General features: G+C 39.8%; 1 protein-coding gene across 1 annotated transcript; it reads right to left on the bottom strand.

The window, feature by feature from the left end:
• Positions 1 to 126: 126 nt before the first annotated feature.
• Positions 127 to 20037, bottom strand: ETFDH (electron transfer flavoprotein dehydrogenase). Its single transcript, XM_032108550.1, has 13 exons — positions 19925 to 20037; positions 17830 to 17976; positions 17205 to 17434; positions 16240 to 16321; positions 15850 to 15968; positions 15467 to 15544; positions 12718 to 12864; positions 10799 to 10939; positions 8695 to 8838; positions 3638 to 3806; positions 1724 to 1906; positions 1152 to 1373; positions 127 to 846 (listed from the first exon to the last, which is right to left on the bottom strand). The coding sequence occupies exons 1-13, from the start codon at positions 19956 to 19958 to the stop codon at positions 683 to 685; spliced, it is 1860 nt and encodes a 619-aa protein (XP_031964441.1). The 5' UTR covers positions 19959 to 20037; the 3' UTR covers positions 127 to 682.
• Positions 20038 to 20119: the final 82 nt, after the last annotated feature.

Below are 20119 nucleotides of genomic sequence, written 5' to 3'. Positions count from 1 at the left end.
TTTTCACAGCTTAATAGTGCTTCCTAAGCAGCTTGGTTTCACATGAAGACAATTTAGGCATCTTCATTGTTTCTATTAGAGCAGCCTGATTTCTTGGGAGGAATAAAAATGCTGGTAGACATAGAATGAAGATGCAGGTATTATTTTTTTTTAAACCCACTTTACAGTAGGTATTTCCTATTATCATCAGGAAAAAAAAACAACTGTAAATTTGATGTAAAATGTAACACTTAAAAGCAGTGAAAATTTTCTAAACTGATTTATTTCCCTGACTGCCAGGTAGGATTACATATAGTAAATCACTCCAGCTAGAGAGAGAAAATACATTTTTTTAAGGTGGGTACTAAGTTACTCCACCATACGCACAGTTCTGGATATTGCTCTTTTTACCACTGAACTTCAGCAGTAAATCCAAGATCCAAGGCTCCTTTGTCAGTCCTGAGAAGAACTTCTGCCTGCCATACAGCTCCTGTAAAGAAGTCCTATTCAAATAAGGCTAGGGTTTAACCAGAAGGCACCAACTTTCTGTTTAATGCAACAGTCATAGGTAAAATTCAGAATGGCACATTAGTCTCAAACCCTTAACAATCAAGTCAGTGCTGTATGTTAATTACGCTGCAGCATAAAATACTCCAACATAATTGTTGGTGATAAGAAGTCACTGAATAGATCTCCTGTCAGTTTACATTCCATTATAAGCTGGTCCTCCTCCACCTTCAGGTACTACCCAGTTAATGTTCTGACTTGGGTCTTTAATATCACATGTTTTGCAGTGGACACAGTTCTGAGCATTTATCTGCAGCCTTGATCCTTCTCCCGTTTCCAGAGGAACATACTCATAGACCCCTGCAAAGACAAGAAGGGAGCTATCACTTTGCTGAACAGCTTCCCCCTGCATGCATACTCTACTTACCAGCAACTGTAATGAGGGAAATATTACTAATGTGTTTTAATTCCCTTCTTCCATGTGTAATAGTTATTTCATCACAAAAGTACTGCTGGCATATTTTAAGACCTGCAACTGAACCCCCTTCTAGGAGGAAAATTAGGATAGAATGCTTGAAGTAAGTAGTAGGCCAGGTGGCCTCCTCCTGAAGTACTTAGTCTTTCATCTTGCAGAAGGAGCTGACACACACATTTTTGTTACCTACCTGCTGGACAAAATCTTTGCTCTGGTCCATCGAATACGGCCAGATTCTTGCTCACAGGGACGCTGTCATCTTTGAGAGTTAAATGAGCAGGCTGGTCATGTTCATGGTTTGTACCACTTAAAGCCACAGATGACAGGAGATCAAAACTGATTTTTCCATCAGGCTTTGGGTATTCAATAGGTGTGCAGTCTTTGGCCGGCTTGAGCTGAGCAAAATCTGGTCCTAAATATATTTTTAATAAATTTCAGTATAGAATTATTGTAATTTGCAGTAACTCAAGAACAATTTAACTAAGCTGTTTTAACTTCCCTTGTCATCAGAATGAAGTGCTTCATAAAAGGTAGCCTTTTTCACAAGACAAAAGACTATACTAAGTTGTACTAAGCACTGTTTTAATGTCTTCATTTACATTGTATGGTAGCTAATACGACAAAGTCTGCTTCAATGCTTTATCAATTTCCTTTGCACACTTTAACACCTCACCACTGGACCAGATGTGCACCAGCTGAAACTAAGACCGGAAAAGACTGACCTATAAATTTAGAATCATCTTCAGGAGATAAAGAAATTACCTGGATGTTTTAATGTCCATGGTTCCATTCCTCTCAGTAGCCAATAAAATATACCTGTATATATCATCCCTCCATACACACCAAGTACACTATGGCAGGATGGTCGGATGTTTCTCACTGCATACAGCTCTTTCCAGACCCAGGACTTTTTCAGGTTCTCTTCATATTCTTGCACATCAAGTCCTAAGGCAGTACATTCATTACTTGTTAGGTACCTATAGTAACATCAAGACTATCCTTGAAATAAAAAGCAGATGCTGAATAAAAGCAACTGCTAGCAATGAAGTCAGCAAAATAAGAATTTCAGAACTGTAAGCTAGGAATATACATGTTTCAGCCTCTTGAATCAAGAGACCTGTTTTGTTGGTAGCCTCTATTGAATGAGCCACAAGCAGCATTAAATTGCCTCAAACCTCAGCAAAATATTAGACAGGTGGCTGCATTGGCACCTCAGTGGGAAAACAGCTACTTGCTCATAGAATCTGAGTGCTGACCAGGACAGTCTGCCTGTGATCCAAAGCCAGATTTGCAGTTCTAATGTCAAGTTCAAAAGCTTTTTCCATACAAGTTTTGCAACCACAGTCCCATTTCAGTTACTATGGCTATGGCTCAATGGATGGTGCCAGTGCTAGATCATTTCTCCCTTTCATGAGATTTATTTATTTCATGAGCACATTCATGAGATTTATTTGACTGCAAACTTCTGATTTAAACTCTTTGATTGTATTCTTTGCAAATACTAGGTATTTTACACTTGACACATCTACTGCAGTGTAGTTAAAGTCAAGTAATTATCTCAAAAAAAAAGTTTCTTCAAATGAAAATTGTTTGAGAGCTTTTCCTTCATCATTCTCCATTACTACTATATGGGAATAAATGCTCTAAATAATCAGTTTTAAGCCTTTTCTATATATCAAAAGCATGCTTCAGTCTGTATTTCTCATAAAGCCCATTATCTCTGCAAAGAGGAAAGTGGCTGTAATAGTCCAGTCTTGACAAGACTGGAAGAAAAACATATAAAACCTGTCCATAATCAAACAAGAGTGGCACACTACCCCACCAACACTGTTTATAGCTTCAGATGGATTCTAAGCGTTTTAGCATGTCTAGCTGAAGTTTTAATTGTTCAGCACACCTTCTGTGGATGGCACATTTCAGCTGAATGGGAGCTCATTAGGCCTGAATCCACCAGTACAGAGAGGAGATTCCTAAAACGATCATCATGTGGCACCTGGCTATAGTGTCTATCTCCAGAGTGACTGGAATTCTAATTCTCTCTCTCTCTCCAGACTTTATTAACAGATTTAATGGGACAACTAAGGCTTAAACAAATCACTACAAGGTGGTCAGGAGCAGGTGGTTAGTTCAATGTGCTTGTATTACATATAAAATAAAATACACGTAGTCTCAAACTGAGACGACTAAAAGATTAAAGGACAGAAAAAATGGACTGAATGAAAACAGTATCCTAACAACAGTAAGAGCAAATCTGAAAAATCTCACCCTGTTTTGCTGACATTTAATCTATTCCTTTCTTTTTTCCTGTTTCGGCAGGCTTTCAGTAACACTTTCTGAATCATAAAGCACTACTTTTTAACATGATTGTGGGAACAAAAGTATTCTGGTTTACTTATACAGTAATAATCTTACTTTTAAGATGGTCATTAGAGGTTCTAGCAGCAGGATCAATACTTGTGAATAAGTGAGCAATTTCGTTCTTAAATCATTTGACATTATCAATAGTAAATAAATAAAATATATAAAATAAATAATAAAATAAATTTTAAGCACACCCATTTCATTATTTATTCACATTTCCAACTAATTCTTTCAGCCAGATTAATTACTGCTGTTAGCTGGTGGTGGTTCTAATTGAACACAAGGTAATTACAACTCAAAGTACAGTGATCTTACCTATTGTCTTTGATTGGAGGTTTTCGTTGATTAATTGACTAAAAATGGCTTCTGAAGCCAACATGCCACTTTTCATTGCAGTATGTGTTCCTTTGATCTTGGGAACATTCATGAGTCCAGGACTGCAACCAATTAATAATCCACCTGGGAAGGTGAGTTTGGGTATTGACTGAAGAGAAAACAGAAAGAAAGGGGGTTTGGTGTTCTTGTTTTTTAAAATGAAAATAACATTCTCGAAATTAAACTGGCATAAGGCTTGAGTGTCCTTTCCATTTTCAGACTTGCATGTGTGCTCTCTAAACATGCACCAGTGACTCCGCTTAGTCAAGGAATTTTAGTGTAGTATGCATACAGGAATACAGACATGGTACTTGTGCTGAGTATGAAAGTGGCAACACTTTCCTTACATCCTCTCTCCAGCTGCTTTATCTGCAACAAAACTTCAGCAGTGTCACCCACCGATACGGTTTTCCTCCTTCAGCCTCAAGTGAATTCTTTAAAATAAAAACCCAACTCCCCAATTCCCTGCTCTCCACACAGTAAGTTGTACTCATCTCATCTCACAGTGTTTTTTTCCACAATTTTTTTTCTGTGAAACTGCACAATGCCATCATGCCTGTCCCCCTCCCCCTTATTTTAGAAGTTGCTCAGCAGCCAACAAATATATTTTGGTGCAAAATCACCATCTTACTCCCGTTCTGTAAGCATAATGTCATAGAATATGGTCCACTCACAAACCTAACACAGCCAGACGATTTGCAAATATCAGGCCAATAATATTAATATTCTATGTTATACACCTATATTAACTAAGGAATACCTCAGCTACCAAGGTGATGCAGATTTTAGACAGGGAACAGCTTCAAAATGCAGACTGACTGCAGAACTTTGAGCAGAAAGCTCTGATCAAAGCCTAACTCTAAAATTGCTGTAGGCAAGTTTTGAACATACCGTTCCTCCAAAGTCTTTAGTAATGAGCAGCACTTCTTAAACTAGCATCCTGCTTTTATTAAAACTGTCTGAAAGAATTCATTTTGCAGTTGCCTAAATAGCTTTACCCTAAACAAGTAGCTTTACTTCATGAAAAATATATCCCTTGTACTTTAAGATAACCCAAACCAAAAGTTTTGTTTCTTCTGCTTGTTCAGGTGTTAGCTCTTTACTAGTCACCAAGGACTGCTTACTTTTGAATAGTCATATAGCAATCACTAAAAAAAAGTATTACATAGCATTTCTTCTGTGTTCTGTGCAATTTGTTTAATCAGGGATGTAGTGATTTGGTTCATAGGAAAGGTAATTCAGGCTGAAAACACAACTACAACTTACTTTTCTGGGACCAGAAGTCTTAAGTTCAGCTACATAACACTATTTCAAAGGGATTAAGTATATAGGATGTTCTCTCTTTTCACAGAAAACAGCCGCTCTGTTAGATCTATTAGGATGCAATGGTGCAGCACTGACATAAGCATAGAAAGATTTCTTGACTGGCTCTTTGAATTGCATAGAAAGATGGTGATCAAGTACTTTTCTTCTGCAACCACTGTTTCACATAATATGCAAATAGTGACCAACATACTGCTAAAGAATAAATGAGATTAAAGATTAGTCATGTAACACAAAAGGTTGCACATCCTGCAGCTTTGGCAGTAATTCTCATTACTAGTACTATGGCACTTGGTGCCTATTTTCACAGTTAGTTGAAGAAACACATCATGCCAGTATGGCACAAGCCGTCCCTGCCCCTGAGATACAGACACATAACAAGGCTGCTTTGGAGAAGGGGAGACACCTGCTCCCTGCAGAGTCTTTCCTGCCAGCAGATGGGAAACCTCATGTTCTTCCTCCCCTTACTCAGCTCGGGGCTTAAAATCTGTTAAGTGAGTCTAATATTTGACACTTAAATGGGTCATCAATATAAAGGTTTTTCCCCCTGGTATTCATAGCATACACTGTTCAACAACTGCAACACCTTTTATTTTTTCCACAAAATCCTTAAACCTTTCAAAGGTTTTTGATAAAATGGAGACGAAATAGAGGGTGCATGGGAATTTAAGTGCTTCATTTTGCAATTTTAGTAAGATTAAGAAATAGTAGCTACAGAGATTAAGCTACTAAATTCTGATCCTGCCTTCCACATACCCTAAAAACCACGTGTACTCTTCTTCCGCCTTCACTCTGTGTTAAAGACTGAAGATCATGGCCATAAGGTTATCTATAACTCACAAAAAAGCTGAGGTTGATGGTAATTCTCTACACCTATTTGATGCAATACTGTTACCAAAATCAAAAACTGGAGCTACAGAATGACTTACATAAGAAAATATTCCTGGACTACAGTGATACAAATGAGTCAGACTGCTACAGTTATTAATCAAAGCAACACATGCAAAAGAAGAGCTAATCTTAAAACTCTTCCTAAGTGAATCATCAATAAAGCTTTTTTTCACTGAAGCCATGTATTAAAAACAGTATTTTAAAAGAGTGACTTCATGATCAACTAAACAAATCTATCTACACGAAATGTGAAAAAACCACCAAAAACCAACAAAACAAAGCATGCTTTTATATTAGGAACAATGCAAAGTAAGGGACATGTTGGTTTAAATCCAGCAAAGATGTCCAAAGATGAGGCAGAGATGTGCAAGAGCTCTAGTTCTACTGACTGTGTAACTTAGCACAATGTCTGTAAGTGACTTTAAAAAATACTGTGTTCTTTCAGCCATACATTTTGAGTGTAAGGAGGATGCAACTAAAGTCACACTTTGGCTACTCCACCAAAGCCAGAAATTCAATGACTATCTGTGATAGAGAAACCAGTGCACAGGGTGGAAAAAGAAGCCCCTCTTGCATAAAAGTCTAGATTAAAACATCTTGGTATTTTGCAACTTATCTGTGTTAATAATGGAATGGCAATGGTTTTTGAAATAAGCCAGTAACACAGCTATGTTACAGCATGATATGACATATTTCCACTGCAGAGTGGACAAAATCAACGCTCCGATTGATTAAATGTGCAGCATGGGTGTAATCAAGAAGTTGCTTCCTGAACCCACATGACTCACTCCCAGCAATGCACACTGAGGTCAAAGCCTAACTCCACACGACTGTGACAAGAGTGATGCTGCTGAAGAAATTCCACTTGTATTGCAGAAACTGTGTGAAGCCACATTTATACTAAGAAGAAGAGGTTGAAAAAGGAAAGGCAAAGTAGTCAGAGGGCAGAGTGGAATCGCCCCACATACAGGCTGCAGATCACAAACACTCAGGCTAGTTTTAAGGTCCGAACTGAAAGGAGCATCTAGAAAATAGATCTGGGAGTACAGAGAACACACTGCCATGACCTGTGTTTCAAGATGAGAAGCTAACAGGTTGAAAGTACTTTAAAACTGTTAAATACAAACTCCAGACCCTTTTTTTGGCAAGCTTTTCCAGCCCTTTCAACTGACTTTAAGTCTTGATGAATACTTATTCAAAATTTTACCTTTTACACTACTTAAGTCAACAAAATGAACAAAGTATTCCACCTCCCAAGAAAGCAGAAATTCAAAGTTGTGCATGAAAGAGACTCAAAGTATTTGTATGTGAAGAGGTAAAGATTTACCTGCCAAACTACATTACAAATTCAGCACCATCACTGACTTAAGGCTCAAACACTGAAAAGGAGTTCCTTTTACTAGGATAAACAAGTAATTTGGAAGACCCCACAGGAACAGATCAGTGGTACTACCCTGTCTTCCCCAAGATTCCAGGCAAAACAAAAGATTGTCTGTGGGCTTTGCTGCTGAACATACTTGACTGCAATATAAATTCCACTTCACTGGCTGCTCATGGCTTGGACAAACACTCTTTGCTGGGTAAAAACTGTCAGGATGTCTGAGCTCAGTGTTGGTGAATGGAGCTCCATCCAGCTGGCAGCCAGTCACTGGGGGGGTTCCCCAGGGCTTGGTACTGCGGCCAGCCCTGTTTAATATCTTTATCAATAACCTCGACAAGGGGATTGAGTGCACCCAGTCAGTCTACAGGCAACACTGAGCTGGGTGGGAGTGTTAATCTGCTGCAGAGTGATCTGGACAGGATGGATCTATGGACCAAGGCCAATTATACTGACATCCAGTGAGGGGAAAGTGCTCTGTCCTGTCCTTGGGTTACGACAGCCCCATGCAGCGCCTTAGGCTTGGGGCAGAGTGACTGGAAAACTGCCTAGCAAAAAAGGACATGGGAGTCCTGCCAGCTGAACATGAGCCAGCATGTGCCAGGTGGCCAAGAAGGCCAATGGCATCCTAGCTTAGATCAGAAATAATGTGGCCAGCAGGACCAGGGCAGTGATTATTTCCCTGTAGCTGGCACTGGTGATGCTGTATCTTGAATCCTTTGTCCAGTTTTGGGCCCCTCACAAGACATGAAAGTGCTGGAGTGTGTCCAGAGAAGGGCAATGGAGTTCACAAAGCTCGGGTCTTATGAAGAGCAGCTGAGGGAGCTGAGGGTGTTTAGCCTGGAGAAAAGGAGGCTCAGGGGAGCCCTTACCACTCTCTACAACTGCCTGAAAGGAGGCTGTACTGAGGTGAGGGTCAGTCTCTTCTCCCAAGTAACATGTGACAGGAAGACAGGAAAGGGCCTCAAGTTGTGCCAGAGGAGGTTTAGATTGGATATTAGGAAAAATATCTTCACAGGAAAGGTTGTCAGGCACTTGCACAAGCTGCCCAGGGAAGTGGTTGAGTCGCCATGCCCAGATAAGACCTACAGATGTGGCACTTAGGGATGTGGTTTAGTGGCAGACTTGGCAGTGGTGGACCAGTGATTGGAATCAATGATGTAAATGGTCTTTTCCAATCTAAACATTTCTATAATTCAGTATTTCATTTAGAAAGTAAAGTGAATATGTCAGATTTTCAGTATGACAGAGCCTACGTCAAGCAAATCTCAGCAGCCAGTACTCAGCAAGACAAGAAAGTTCTTCTGTCCAGCAGAACATTTGGTATAGCACACAATCCAAATCTACAGCACTAAATACGTGGCTATAGAGAACTCAAAGTTAAAAACTTTGTGAAAAAAATTACCTGGATACCACCTTCATTTAATGCTCTGGCACCGTAGGCAATCCTTGTTCCACCCTCCAAAGTAGGCTGTACACTAGGATGGTGCTTCCACCTCTGAAATTCCCTAAATGGATTCAAATAGGGATTTTGATAATCTAAACCAACCTTAAAAAAAGAAAAAGTGCACATTAATAAAAATAAGGTACGCAATTTCAACAGAAATTTGAAAATAAAACAATTGCACATTACTGCATCAAGTCTTTAAATCAATTTTATACTAAAGCAACCTCAGGATCTTTCTACTTAAACTACTAGCAAAAATACATTCTATTAATGGTACAGCAGAAGCAAATCTGAATATTTGCTGCTACAAGTCTGTTCTTGTCCCCACCTGAAACATGGAAAATATTTAATTGCATTGTAACCACCTTCTAGCTGTCTTTGGAATAAAATGGATTAAATTAAGCATGGTTTAATGGGTGGCATTAAGCATGAAAACTTGTTTTAAATTTGTATTTCAACCTCTGCCCTAGAAAAGCTGAAGGAAAACGTAAACAATTATTTTTTGATCGTTATATCCTTGTGCTCACATACTTTAAACAGTTCTTCAAATTGTTTAGTAGTCAATTATAATTTCCAATTAGGTGAGCCATTGTAATAAAGCACAGGGAAGCAATGATGAAAGCACAAAATGGGAGAAAAAAGATTGCCAGTGGGCTGGATGCCCAGAATTCTTATGCATTTGAGGATTTGCCCAAATATATACTCTGTATTTCCCATCTTTAAGATAAATTCTTAAAAAGAATTCTGTTGCTGAATTTTTCTCTTTTGAGAAAGGAATTATTTCTGGTTCCTGTAAGCTTTACTGGAGATAAATAATAATATATATCATGAGTCAGCAGCAATCAAGACTTTGATTTCTGTGGCAGCTCACTGCTTTTAGAGCAGTGCTTACATCTACTTTGCTGACAGGATAAAATTAATGAACAAGTTTTAAACTAAGGGTAAAATAACCCTACTGCAAGAATCATCTCAGACTGAAATAGGCATAAAGTTCAGAGACAAAAAGGTGATTGCATGTTGACAGAGAAGTTGATTTTTTCCTCTCTGGAGAGATTATGAACATTACTGATTACCTCCCATTCTCTGTGAGAATTAGAGCTCTCTGCCCTTCTGAAACCAAACAGAATTTGAATATCTACTGCATGTACTTATTAATTCCAATACTGGAAATCTGTACAGGACAAGTACACGTGTCTGAAAAAAGCTAAAAAGTTTTTTTTCAATATTTCTTACAGAACAGACAGAAATAGAGTTTTTCACACACACTGTAATCCTTCTGAAATCTGGGAGACAGAAGTGTCAGCTCAGTCCCATGCTGCTGAAAGTCCAGTTTGTGTTCTTGACTCTTACAACATCTGTGTTCAAGCACATGCACAGGGTAAATAGTGAATTTTTCATTTTGAACTGTAGGTGATAGAGAATATTTCCAACTCTTGCTCCTTGCATCAACTGGCTGCCAGAATGACATCACGCTATCTCTAGTGATCTCACTGCTTCTGATAAAGAGGCAATAAGCAGGAAGAAGCTGCCTGCCCAATTCAGAAAGGCAGTTGCTAAAGAGGGCAAGGCCAGCTGGGGTGGAGAATACCAAAAACAAAGTGAAGAGCTCAGAAATTAAAGGGATATTGCTTGTAGCACAGCAGTGCTTCCACTTTATATGCCTCTCTCAAAAAATGGAGTTACACACAAGGTTGACACATGAATTAGGAAATGGAACTGTACAAAGTGCATGTGATTTAGATTTCCTAACTTGCAAAAATTTTTTGAGCACAGTTTTGATTAGTCATTTGGTTTTGCCTTTACCAAAATTTGCTTGGTTTGCAAAGAAATTATTTGAAGGTTTTCTAGTTGGTCTCAATAAAAGACACTGGATTAAAGACAGATGAATATGACAAATTAGCCTTCCCTACTACGGGCATAAGAACACTTAAGATTGAGAAAGGACTAAATTTGGTCTGTTGCTATTCTTGTATTTACATTTTCTCATTAAAACAGAGAAAAGAAACTGCATAAAAATGAAGATCAAACAACAAGCAAGCATGAAAAAACTAACTTCACTTACCACAAATCCAAGAGCAACTAAAGGTTCAGGCTCATTTAAGTGATAAAGAAAGGATCCTCCATATGTATGTCTGTCTAAAGGCCAGCCTACAGTATGTTCCACTCTTCCTGGTTTCCATTTCTTTTCATCAATAGTCCATAACTGAAATGAAGATGACCAAAAAATTACTTCAGATTGCAAAGTAATGGCCTTTCAATAATATAATCAAAGACAAACACACAATTACATATAGGAGAAATTTTATTTACTCCTATGAGCAATGCAAAACTTCGTACAGCAATATGCCAGCTGTTAAGTACAGTTTTTTTAGATTACCACTGAAGATTTTCACAATATCTCTCTTTCTTTAAATGTTGTGTATCAGAAAATGTGACTGAGACTGCAGTACTACACCCAAAATTTTCATTCAACCACAAGATTCCTAATATTAGTGACTTTGACAGATACTTCTGCTACAGAATGCAATGCTTATGTTGACTTTTTTGCTTTAAGAGTATTTTTTTTTTGTACAATTCTATGAATTATCTTGTAAGTTTTCAAGGTCAGGACAAAGCAATATGCCTGAGTTGATGTAAATATTTTCTGTCAAACAAATTGTCCTGTCTCTGCTGTCTCCTACACATTTCCAGTGCTCCATTGACCCATGGTGAACTCAGAGAAGCATTTTCATGTTTTCAGGAGTGAGTCTATTTCCTGCTCATTTCACAAAACTTCTTTTCACCATGGAGATACGTGCCAGGCACAGTCTAATGACAGAAGGGCACTAGAGCACCATAAGATCAGCTCAGGCATGGAGGGTACGTCTACATTAAAGTTCCAGTTCAGATTAAAGAACAGATTTTTGAATGGGACTTCTGATTCCACCCACTTACTGTGCTTTGATTCCCATCATACAGCAGCCATGGAAGGCATGCACTGGATTCCTTCAATATGAAACTAAAAGACTGGGTCCTGAAAGTCCATCTAAAGCATTCCAGTCATGAAAGGGCACTCAGTCCATGGGACTAGATCACAGCTAGTCCAAAATAAAAATAAACCTGAGGAGTGCATAGTACAGATACCAGCTCATGAGCACCAACTGCTCCACTTCAGATCCACTCCTACTGGACTGCACCATTTGCTAAAGAAGACACAGTCTCATCTGGAAGCAAGGGAACTCTACAGGAAAACCCTTCTTTACTGACAACCTCAGTATTAGAAACTGTAACCAAGATTCTGCTGTATACTTACAGAGTAGTTATTCTCTACAGAAGTGTAAACTCATCATTTAACAAATATTTTGTAGCTGTAAGCACATACTTAAAGTAATAAATAAAGAGCATGTCATGGTCAAAACTCTGAACATATTCTAAAATAATACAGCTCCTTTTCACGAGTGATATTTCCTGAGTATAGAATATTTTAAAAAGGAAACCTCATTCCTATCCCAATTTTATATGCCCAATGATGGGAGGTTTTTTTTAAAGAAAGGCTCATCCAGAAGGTGTTTCAGAGACCACGACTCATAATCTGGAACAGCTCTCTTCCCTCTCTTTCATTAATATACAGAAAGCCTTTTCTTCCCTCCTCATGTACTAAACCCCCCCAAAATTAGGCAGCACAAATCCCTCTCTCATTTCGTACAAGTATTGAAAACAGATTTCACAAATGAAACTAATTTGAAAATGTTAACAGAGCGGATTCACAGGTACCTCTAGTTGTAACAGATACAAGAGAAGCAGCAGCTGAATCGGAACAGTCACAACATTCAGCAAGCATCAGCTCTGATCAGCTTCAGAACAGCAAAGATTCTGAAGTCTGAAAGTGTAACCCAAATTCTTTAATTCTCATGTCTTACACAAATTAGCTAGAAAGCAAACAGGAGCTACCTTAAAGTCTTATGGTATTTTCCTTAATTGTTAAAATTATGCAAGTGATACCTCTTTCAATCCAATGCCATAGCTCTGGGGTTGACAGTTCTCCCTTAGGTTGTATTTTTTGTACAGCTGTTTGGCTAGATGTCCATGACAACCTTCAGCAAAGACTGTGACTTTAGCATGGAGTTCCAAGCCTCTTTCAAAGGTAGCCTGCAAAAGGACAGCATTTCATCAGCAGTTAGGTCTGTGCCACACCAAACTGACAGCAAGAAAATGGAGAGTAATAAAGAGATTTTACACTACTTGGTAACACAGCTCAAAACCTACAAACCATTGCAAATTATGGTTCAAGTTCAGCTGTCCTTTCCACCTAACCATGACGCACCCCTGGCAAGTCTTGGAAGGGAATTGCAGTAAAGCAGCACTACAGTGAATTGCTATTCGTCACTGAAAAAAGAGAATCTTTTCCAGATCAGAGGATGCTTTTATCAGATCTGCTCATTCACATGGTGCAAAGGAACTCTGACAGACAAAGAATCTTCACCTGTAACCTCACACTTTAATCTTTGCTCATGAAGCCACGTTACAATAAAACATTGTGTGTGCCCCAACACATGACATAGACTGAACAGAATTACCATATCCAAAAAACCTGCATCAGCCCTGCTCCCAAAACGACCCACTGCTTCAGAATAAAGATACTATGACATTACTCCAACTTTGCATGTTAAAACATACAGTAAAATTAAACTAAATAAAATATAATTATAAAAAAATGCTCATTAAAAATTCCAACAATGAGATTGAGAACCAGATAAGGGAAGCTGGCATACTGCTGTATGAGTACATCACCTGCATCTATGAGCACACTGGACAAGAATATAGATTATGTTTGCAAATTTTTTATATAGAAAAAAGCTCGATTTCAGTCAGAAAGTTCAATGTTGAAAAAGACAAGGAAAACAGTTTTGGATGAAGACCTCCAGCAGTACCCAATTAAACTGTCTCAAGGTAAGCCAGCACAGGTCCAAAAGAAGTTTACTGCTTTGGTTTTCAATTGTCTCTCAGGTGCAATCTGTTTGTAACTTACTGGCTGGAAACCTCTGAAGAAACCTAGCAAATGAAAATGTTCCCTCTAGCTGAGAATTACATTTGAACAGGAGTCATGAGATTTTGCCAAATTTTTATACTCTTTGAACTTCTGATTGTCAACGTGAACATAAATCAATTTTACAAAATACTAAAAAAAGAGTTACCTCCTGATCTAAAGATTAAAAATATCTAGTGTCCACTTTGAAGTAGATTTATATAAAACAAATTAACTACAACTCCACATGTAAATATTAGAAATTAGTGAATTTGAAACATTTCAGTAATGTGACAGAGTCGTATTTCATAGTTAACAACCTTCTCCAGTATCTACACAAGAATCAATGTGCAACTTTCTACAATGTATTTTCACCACTGTCATTTTTGTTTGGTTGGTGCTGACTGCAAGGTGAAAATCTATTCATTAACCACTGTTTATTTGATTAGGCTCTGTATAAACACATTGAAGATATTCTTGCCTTGGAGGTTATACAAACTACATCTATTTACCTGAGCCTTTGTGCACTGGAGGCAGTACCAGCTAACCAACTGACAGCTAGAACACTTGAACTGAGTGGCAGTGCAGTAAAAAAAGCTGCAGTAGCAGCACACTCATTATGTACATTAAAGAAGCTGAGAGACACTTTCTTCCAGAATAAATGGGGAAAAAAACCCCAAACTATGTTTTGAGGACGTTAAAAAATACAGCTAAAATCGTTGCTTCCCATCTTAAAACAAACCCCCACAAAGCTTCACTGCTGCAGAAGCTGCACACGTTACTTGTGCCACCTTCTGGACAAAACATGCACTGGAAAACAAGAGCGTGTCTGTCCCCTACAGCAGATACGCAATATTACACTGGAAAAATAAATTACTCCTCCACTGGCTATGTTCTCTCAAAACAAGAACGAGTCTTTTCTTCTCACTCCCTGCCTTAAATGGGGAAAAACAGCCCACACTCTATGTGAAAGTGAATACCTCTGAAACTATAGGAAACCAGAAAGAAACTTCATAAAAGAAAGTAAATGTTAAGAAAAATCTCGCACTCCTAATTTATGTAGTCAAATAACCCTGCGTGAAAGTTGTTCCAAGTAACTCTGAGGTGCTACATTCTCCCAACATATTATACAGGGAAACAGCACACTTAGGGCAGGTTCTGGATTCCAGAAAAAAACCCAAAAATCCAAGTCTTACACTTAGGGCAGGTAGTCAAGTCACCTTCTAGATGCAGAAACATGACCAACACCAGCATAAACGTATAACAACCCAGTATGTACCTTGCCCCAACAAGGTAGACACTCTCAGCAAGTGCAACTGCAGCTGTAAATATCAAGAAAACCAAACCAGCCAGAAGCATACTCTCTTAGTTACCAGCTAGTTACCAGCTGGACTAAGGCCTTCTATTTCACCTTTAGGCCTTTTTTCCAGGAGTTCCTGGAATTCTTTCCTTTGTTTCCTGATTTGACATATGCCAAACACCCTTACAATATCTCCTTTGAGGTAACTTCTCTGAAAATGTTTTTTCTACTAACCTCAGAAGAATATTACAACGTCTGAGACCAGAACTTTCACAGGTAATTGATCCAGTTAAATACAGAGAGGGAAGACAGGTACTGAATTCTACAACTTTTCTCATGGTGCAAGACTACTGATGGCAGTAGAAGCAGATGTATCACAATTTCCATAATTAGACCCCTAGTTATGGGTAAGAATAGATACTTACTTTAGGTGCTCCATCCTTCTGAATGCCTACATCATTAGTTGCTATCCCTTTCACGCTACCATCTTCATGAAAAAGTACCTTTGGAAATATTTAAACAAACAAACAAAAACCATTGTAATGATCTGTACTTTGAATCTATTCATTAAAAGTTCTAAAGCAGAACTTTTAAGCACCATGGCTTTAATGGTCAAACATGAAGGTTACACATTCATTCACATACTGCATGCTCCACTAGATCTGAGCCAGGGAATTTAGACACAGAAACACAGTTTTCACAATACATATCTGTTAAAAGGAAAGTTGCACATGTACAAATGGTCATGACTGCACTGAGAGGGGTTCCAAAGCCACTTTTCATATACACACACTGATGTCATTAGTACCTCAGCTGCTGCATAGCCTGGATATATCTCAACACCCAAAGCTTCTGCTTGTTCACCTAGCCAACTCACAAAGTGGCCCAGACGTACTATGTAATTTCCATGATTAACCATCGGAAGTCCTAGGCAAAAAAAGACACACACACATATAAAACATCGGACACTAAGCAAAATAACTGAGGCTGTACACAGCAGATGTCACATCTACAGCTGCTATCTTCAAGGTAGTGTCATCTGTTATCACAGCCATCACCAACACAGAGTGTATCACTGTAACCTATTACATTCTACATACACTTGCTGCACTACACTGAATCAAACTTGTTTTGATTCATGGAGAAGTTGAAAAAGACACAGAGGAAGGTGACTCTCTTCTCCCTCACCAAACTTTACCGGGAAGCATTGGCACTGGAATTCTAGATTTCTCTGTTAAAATTCCAAACTTGTCTTCAGTTACAGGAGTATTAAGTGGAGCCTACAAAAATAAAATAGGAGAAGTAGAGAGTTATGTTTTCTTAGCCTATCCAACAGTAACAACAAAATCAAACAATCAAACTGGCAGTCAAGTGCAGGTTTAGTATAGCACTTCTATAGGAAGGTATCACAAAAGAGAAGATAAAGTACTTTATGAGGCAGTCATCAGGCAAGAATCAACACAACTACTGAGGTTAAAAATATAAAATATGGCTTTGCAAATAACATCTATTGTACATAGGCTTGTACTACATCAATATTCTACACCTTTCTAAAGAAGGCAGCTCAACTTGCACATTTATCACAGTAAGGCAAACCAAAGAGGTTGACTTCTCGCAGCTCTCAGGTGATAGCAGGCAGCTGGCTGCAAGTCAGATGGCTGTTCTGGGAGAGATGGCAGCTCATTTCCTGCTGTCGTCCCTCCTAAAATCATCTTAGGCCTTCGTTACACCACAGTGTCTGCACAAAAGTCAGTGTACTCAGTGCCATTTGCATGAAGAGCTACTGTACAGAAGCAGCAAGCCTGTCATTGGTAAGAACCAAACATCTTCCTACTTGTGCACAGGAGCTGGATTCTGCACAAAGGCAGCAAGTGCAGGGCACCCCAGGCTGCACCAGACATGTTGTGTATATGAAGTAGGACTACTACAGGAAAGAGCAAAGGCCACATTAGACAGCAGTAGACAGAAAACCTTTAGCGCTGTTGAACTAGAGGAAACAGACTAAAAAGAAGGTACCTGCTTTTGTTTTGTTCCATCGATGTATTTTAAAATGGTACTAATTACTAATGGTACCAGGTACTAACTCATACCAGAATGAGTCAGAGATGAAGTTCATTACAAGTAATTAGTAATTAACTTCAGTATTTACATGCTTATACATACCCCTCGCTCCTTCCAGTCTGGAAAGAGTTCTTCTAAGGACCTTGGCTCGAGACAAGCACCAGACAATGTATGTGCACCAATCTGAGAAGCCTTTTCCACCAGACAAACACGCACTTCTTTGCTGTGCTCAGCAGCCAACTGTTTGAGTCGAATGGCTGCAGAGAGGCCTGCAGGGCCTGCTCCCACAATGACAACATCAGCTTCCTCTGCAAATCTTTCCATGTTTACCCCTTCAATAAAAAAAAAAAAAGATAATGACATAATCCAATCTCCAATTTCTTCCAACCCCTCTCTCACTAAACCTAAACCCTCACTGTAAGAACAACTGAAAAACCAAGCAGATACATACTGAACAGAACTAAATCTTGTTGTGACAATCACTAAACCAAAAGCTGCTTGTATATTTTCTTTCTAAAAACAAGCATGAAGTTTCTTTTGATGCTACTGTATAGCACTGAAGACACTCATCATGAGATAACAACCAAAAATTTCATTTGAAATATCAGTACTGTATTTAATCATAGAGAATTTCCATAAAGAGAAAAAAACAGCAACACATTTTACTGTCTTTAAAACTCAGCAATAATAATAATAAAGCAGCTTTTAAAGAATGCAATGTTTTTACCTTCCCATCGTTTGTCTTTGTCCCGAGGATGAATTGTGTAATGCGTAGTTATGCGAGGCACAGAGGCAGTAGAGGCACATCGTGAGACATGCAGTGATAGAAGGCAATCTTTCTTTATCAACTTTAGAGCACGAAAGCACTGACGTGCTGCAAAAACAAGAAGCAATTTTGTCAAATCAGTAGTTTTCCAGATTTTTCAAAATTTCAGAGACACAAGTGGCACAACAAGTATGACAGCTTCCCCCTCCCAAAGGCTACCAGGTGATGTAAACATGAGGAACCATAAACACGGATTTTTAAATTTTCAAGTTAGGAGGATGCTGTGTAGTTTTTTATGGGGGGGGGGGGGGGGGAAGAAGCTTCCCCTTTAAGCATTCTTCATGCAGTACACAGGCCACACAGCTGACACAGGATAACATGTGTCTATACATGTGAAACACATTTTAAGTTCCAATTTAATTATTTAATTTTGAACTTCAAAAGGTTTATTTCAGACTGCATTAAACGTGACCAAATTGTAGAAACAGGACATGCAAGTTTAGCTCTTCTGACATCTCAACACATGTTGAGGCACACAGCTTGGGCTACTAATACAAGACAGTTCATCTGAAGTACATGCCACAGTCTACAATAAAAGCACAGACTTAAACTCAAGTATGCTTAGCCAAAGATAAAGTAGATACAAGTAACCTTTACCTTTGCTGCAGATACAGTAATTGTTGCGAGAACAAATTAGAATTTCTTAGTAAGCAAATGGACCAAAAACAAAGTTTCAAATTATCAAACCAGGACTCTTTTCAGAGGGCTATTATGTGCCATCATTTTCCTCTTTTAGAAACAAATAATAACTGTGTGTGATTTGTATTAAACTAACCTAGTATGGTTAGTATGAAAACTAGTTATAGTTAAAAGGTCTGTGAACCAAAGTGCCTTGACTAATAATTTTCCTTTCTTAAAGAATTCTCTATTTTCAGGGATGAAAAAGAATAATATCATATTTAACATGGAGTATTTCTACAAAACTACATAAGTAAAATCACCAGCATGCTATGACAAATGTTCACTTGAGAATGGTAATTGGCAAGGCCAGCACAAGCATCCTGTGTCATAACCCTGCCCGGTGACAGTCAGGGTACAGGTCTCTATATCCAAGCTAGCAAGCATTATCCATGTTGGTTCCTTAACAGGAAATCTGTACCTAACCAATATAACTTAAAAGCTATTATCACACCACCTCATGATTCTTAGTTATCCTTTACCTGCAACCAGGCAGCACCTGAGAACAAGTACTCCATAAGGCTGATAACAACTACACCCATACGTATATTTCATGAAACTTTAATTTAACTTTCAGGATTTTTTTATTTGACCGTAAGTGATGGTAGTAAGAATCACCCAGCATATTTTTAAAAATCAATCACTTCACACATGTAAAAGAAGTGAAACTCTGCTCTGAACACGTCTGGTAATAACAGAGGTGGGTGCAAACACTGGACGGTCAGAGCCTTCCCCAGTGAGCGCACCGAGCCCGTGCCACCACGCTGTCGAGAGCTCACGGACTCGGAAAGCGATGGGAAACGCCTGGAGGAGCCAGGCGATCCCCAAGGAGAAACTTTGCTCTGCGGCAGCCCTTGAGCAACAGCTGTCGGGATGCTGTCTCCGCAACTACTTCCCAAGGAAGTGCCCTCGTTCCACTGCTTTATTTTACCCTTTAAAGCAGGTGACACCTAGGGTCGCTTAAAAACCCCGCCCATCCCTTTACGCATCCCGCTGCAGGTGGATAAACCACGTCAACATCACAGAGCTCGGGTGCGGGCAGCGCTCACGCACAGCCCTGTCCTCCCTCCTTCGGGCAGACAGAGGCCCCGGGCAGAGGGAGCCACGGGGTCCCAGCCCGCCGGCCCCGCTCCGGCCCCACGTCCGCCCGGACACCGGCGCGACCCAGCCGCGACCTTTGCTCTGCCTCGGCGCCGCGCCAGCCGCCGGCCCCGCCGGCCCCACCCGCCCCGCCGAACGGCCGCCCCAGCCCAGCCCAGCCCAGCCCAGCCCAGCCCAGCTCCCGGCCCCAGGCCCTCCAGCCGGCCCGGCGCGTTACCTCGGCGGGCGGCCGGGCAGCGATAGAGCAGCATCGCAGCGGCCCCCGGACACCCTCCGCTTCCCGCGACCGCCCTGCGCACACCCCGCCGGCCTCGGCCCCGCCGCGCCTGCGCACCCGGCCGCGCGTCCCGCCCCGCCCCGCCCCGGCGGCAGGACTACAGCTCCCAGAGCCCCCTGGGGGCGGTGACTGCGG

This window comes from Corvus moneduloides, chromosome 5 (genome assembly GCF_009650955.1).
Source record: "Corvus moneduloides isolate bCorMon1 chromosome 5, bCorMon1.pri, whole genome shotgun sequence".
In the NCBI taxonomy this organism is placed as follows: domain Eukaryota; kingdom Metazoa; phylum Chordata; class Aves; order Passeriformes; family Corvidae; genus Corvus; species Corvus moneduloides.
The sequence above is the reverse complement of the archived record's forward strand: the minus strand, read 5'-3'. Positions and strand labels throughout refer to the sequence as shown.

Excerpts from the sequence above, each read along its gene's own strand:
- ETFDH (XM_032108550.1), bottom strand. The coding sequence starts at position 19,958 with ATGCTGCTCTATCGCTGCCCGGCCGCCCGCCGAG. Across the intron at positions 16,322-17,204 it reads CAGACTGGAAGGAGCGAGGG|GCTCCACTTAATACTCCTGT; the intron begins GTATGTATAAGC and ends TTATTTTTGTAG. Across the intron at positions 8,839-10,798 it reads TAGTTGCTCTTGGATTTGTG|GTTGGTTTAGATTATCAAAA; the intron begins GTAAGTGAAGTT and ends TCTTTTTTTAAG.